Source organism: Octopus bimaculoides, chromosome 11 (genome assembly GCF_001194135.2).
Source record: "Octopus bimaculoides isolate UCB-OBI-ISO-001 chromosome 11, ASM119413v2, whole genome shotgun sequence".
NCBI lineage: Eukaryota > Metazoa > Mollusca > Cephalopoda > Octopoda > Octopodidae > Octopus > Octopus bimaculoides.
This window is the reverse complement of record NC_068991.1, coordinates 18,386,529-18,389,046: the sequence shown is the minus strand read 5'-3', so window position 1 is coordinate 18,389,046 and position 2,518 is coordinate 18,386,529. Positions and strand designations below refer to the sequence as shown.

General features: G+C 37.5%; 1 protein-coding gene across 1 annotated transcript in view; it reads left to right on the top strand.

Moving 5' to 3' along the window:
* The window catches only part of LOC106875221 (acidic mammalian chitinase), a 36,875-nt gene that overhangs the window by 26,751 nt on the left and 7,606 nt on the right, over positions 1-2,518 (top strand). Inside the window, exon 8 of the mRNA XM_014923272.2 lies at positions 1,511-1,640. Within this exon, the coding sequence (XP_014778758.1) occupies positions 1,511-1,640 (130 nt within the window). The remainder of the gene's footprint in view (positions 1-1,510; positions 1,641-2,518) is intronic.

Genomic DNA, 2,518 nt, shown 5'->3' with positions numbered 1-2,518 from the left:
TTTTTTTTTTTTTCTTTTTTACTTTCGATGAGTTTAAACTGCTAATGTTTCTGACTATTTTCTTATCTTGGATATGTTGCTGATACAATGTTTCACTTAGAGTTCTATCCAGTTACTTTCAGGTGATATTCAAGGCTGGATCAATGATTAAATCTGGGACCAACTGGTGCTGTTAATCTAACCACTTGTTATTGTTCTGGAGATTAATAATTTCATCATTTTAAGAGTCTTTTTAAAAATGTTATACTCAAAACTTTGTCGTTTGTTATTAGGTGAGAGGGAAAGAGAGAGAATTAACCATCAGTTAGATTAGGAAATGGACAGAATGGGATAGAAAAAGAGAGAGACTAAAAGAGAAAAGAGGAGATAGAGAAAGAGAAAAGAGGAGATAGAGAAAGAGAAAAGAGGAGATAGAGAAAGAGAAAAGAGGAGATAGAGAAAGAGAAAAGAGGAGATAGAGAAAGAGAAAAGAGGAGATAGAGAAAGAGAAAAGAGGAGATAGAGAAAGAGAAAAGAGGAGACAGAGAAAGAGAAATAAGTACTAAACAGTAAGCGAGACAGGAAATCATGCAAGTAGACAGTGAAATACAAGGAGAGATAGAAGTGAGAATGGAAGAGATAGTGATTGTAACAAAGATGAAAATTTTAAAAAAAAGAAAGGGAAATGAATTTAGAACGACAACGTAATGAAATAACAGAGGTGTAGAAAGTGAACGAATGATAGGGAAATTGAGAGACAAAGACAGATTTAGATAAGGCAAGAGAGAATTGTGTATGGAGCTTGGTCTTACGTTACCAGTATGGTACTCTCGGTCTCTTTTTCTAGGGTTCCTTTCATCAGCCAATCCCACCTATTTTTTCCAACAACTTCTGTTGTGGCTACGTGGAATTGATTGTGAAGTCCCTTTTTGAGTAATTCTTCTTCATGCCCTTTTTGTACTTCTTCCTTTGTTTTCCCCTTTTTCCTCTGCTCTCAATACTCCTTCGTTCCTAACCGTCACTAGCAAGGTTTCCTTACTTTGGGCTAGTTATCTCATTAAGCTCTCGAGTTCGATACGCACGCAGTCTTCCACACTTATCAGTACCCTTCCTCCATTTGCTCTCTTCGTGTATAGGCGATCAGTGTCTCCACGTGGATGATGGGCTCCGAGCATCGTTAGGAATTTTCTTGACTTCCTGTCCATCCCCTTTAGCTCCTCCTCTTTAGCTCCATTATTATTATTATTATTATTATTATTATTATTATTATTACTATTATTATTATTATTATTATTATTATCATTATTAATATTCCATTCTCCTTTAGCTCCATTATTATTATTATTATTATTATTTATTATTATTATTATTATTAATATTATTATTATTATTGTTGTTGTTGTTGTTGTTGTCGTCGTTGTTGTTGTTGTTGTTGTTGTTGTTGATGCTGTTGCTGCTGCTGCTGTTGTTGCTGTTGTTGTTGTTTATGTTAGTGCTGTAGTTGTAGACTTTTATGATTCCATTTCTTCAGGTACATGGATTACATGCTGCTTATGACTTACAACTATCATGGTTCCGGTTGGGAGAAGAAAACAGGCCATCACAGCCCCCTTTGGGCACACCCGGACGATAGCCCGGGGGAACAGAAAGAACTTCACCAGGTAATTTTGATTAAAAAAAAAAGGCAGAAAGTTGTGTCAGGGAAGGAGTGGAACCGGTGAAGGAGGATGAGACAGGGGGAAGTGGGGTATGATATATAATTTATCATCATAGCACAGCTAAATACAGAGAGAAAGATTCAGAACTGATGGTGCTAGCGAAAAGGTTTGCGTTTGTCTTTTCTGTGATTTCTTAAACGTACGCGATTCCGATGATATTTATTCAAATTAGTGAATATACTGTAAAAGTTTAATAGTTGTTATTGAGACATTAGTCTCTCTCTATCACCTTTCAACATTAATTATATATTAAGAAACAGTAGAACAATTAACAACATAATAAAAATAAGTTTTATTTTTGATGATGCTTGGTTTTACAAATCCTGTGTCACTCAGCTTAGCAACCGCTGATTAAGTTGTAGTTGGTATTGGAAAGTTAAGAGCTTCCTTGATGCCTGCCAGAGAAGCAAGTAGCTATCACCATCGAAGGCATCATGGTGAAGAGTGCTTCGTTGAGGAGCGAGGAGTTGTCACGTAGATGGTCTGTCGCTCAACTGACTCACAAAGTGAAACTCACTCTTTAAGTACTAGTTTTACTACGCATGCTCACTCGAGGGGCTTCCGGTGGTGAAATCCCTTGCGCATGCGCAGAATAGTACTTCCTCAATGGCGGCTATAATTTCGCGCCACTACAATACTTACTTCCCAACCGTATGGTTTTCTGTTCAGTCCTGCTGCGTGACAACTCGAGTAAGTGTCTTCAGTTATAGTTCCGGGTCAACCAAAGCCTTGTTAGTGGATTCGGTAGACGGAAACTGAAAGAAGCCCGTTGTGTGTGTGTGTGTGTGTGTGTGTGTGTGTGTGTGTGTGTGTGTGTGTGT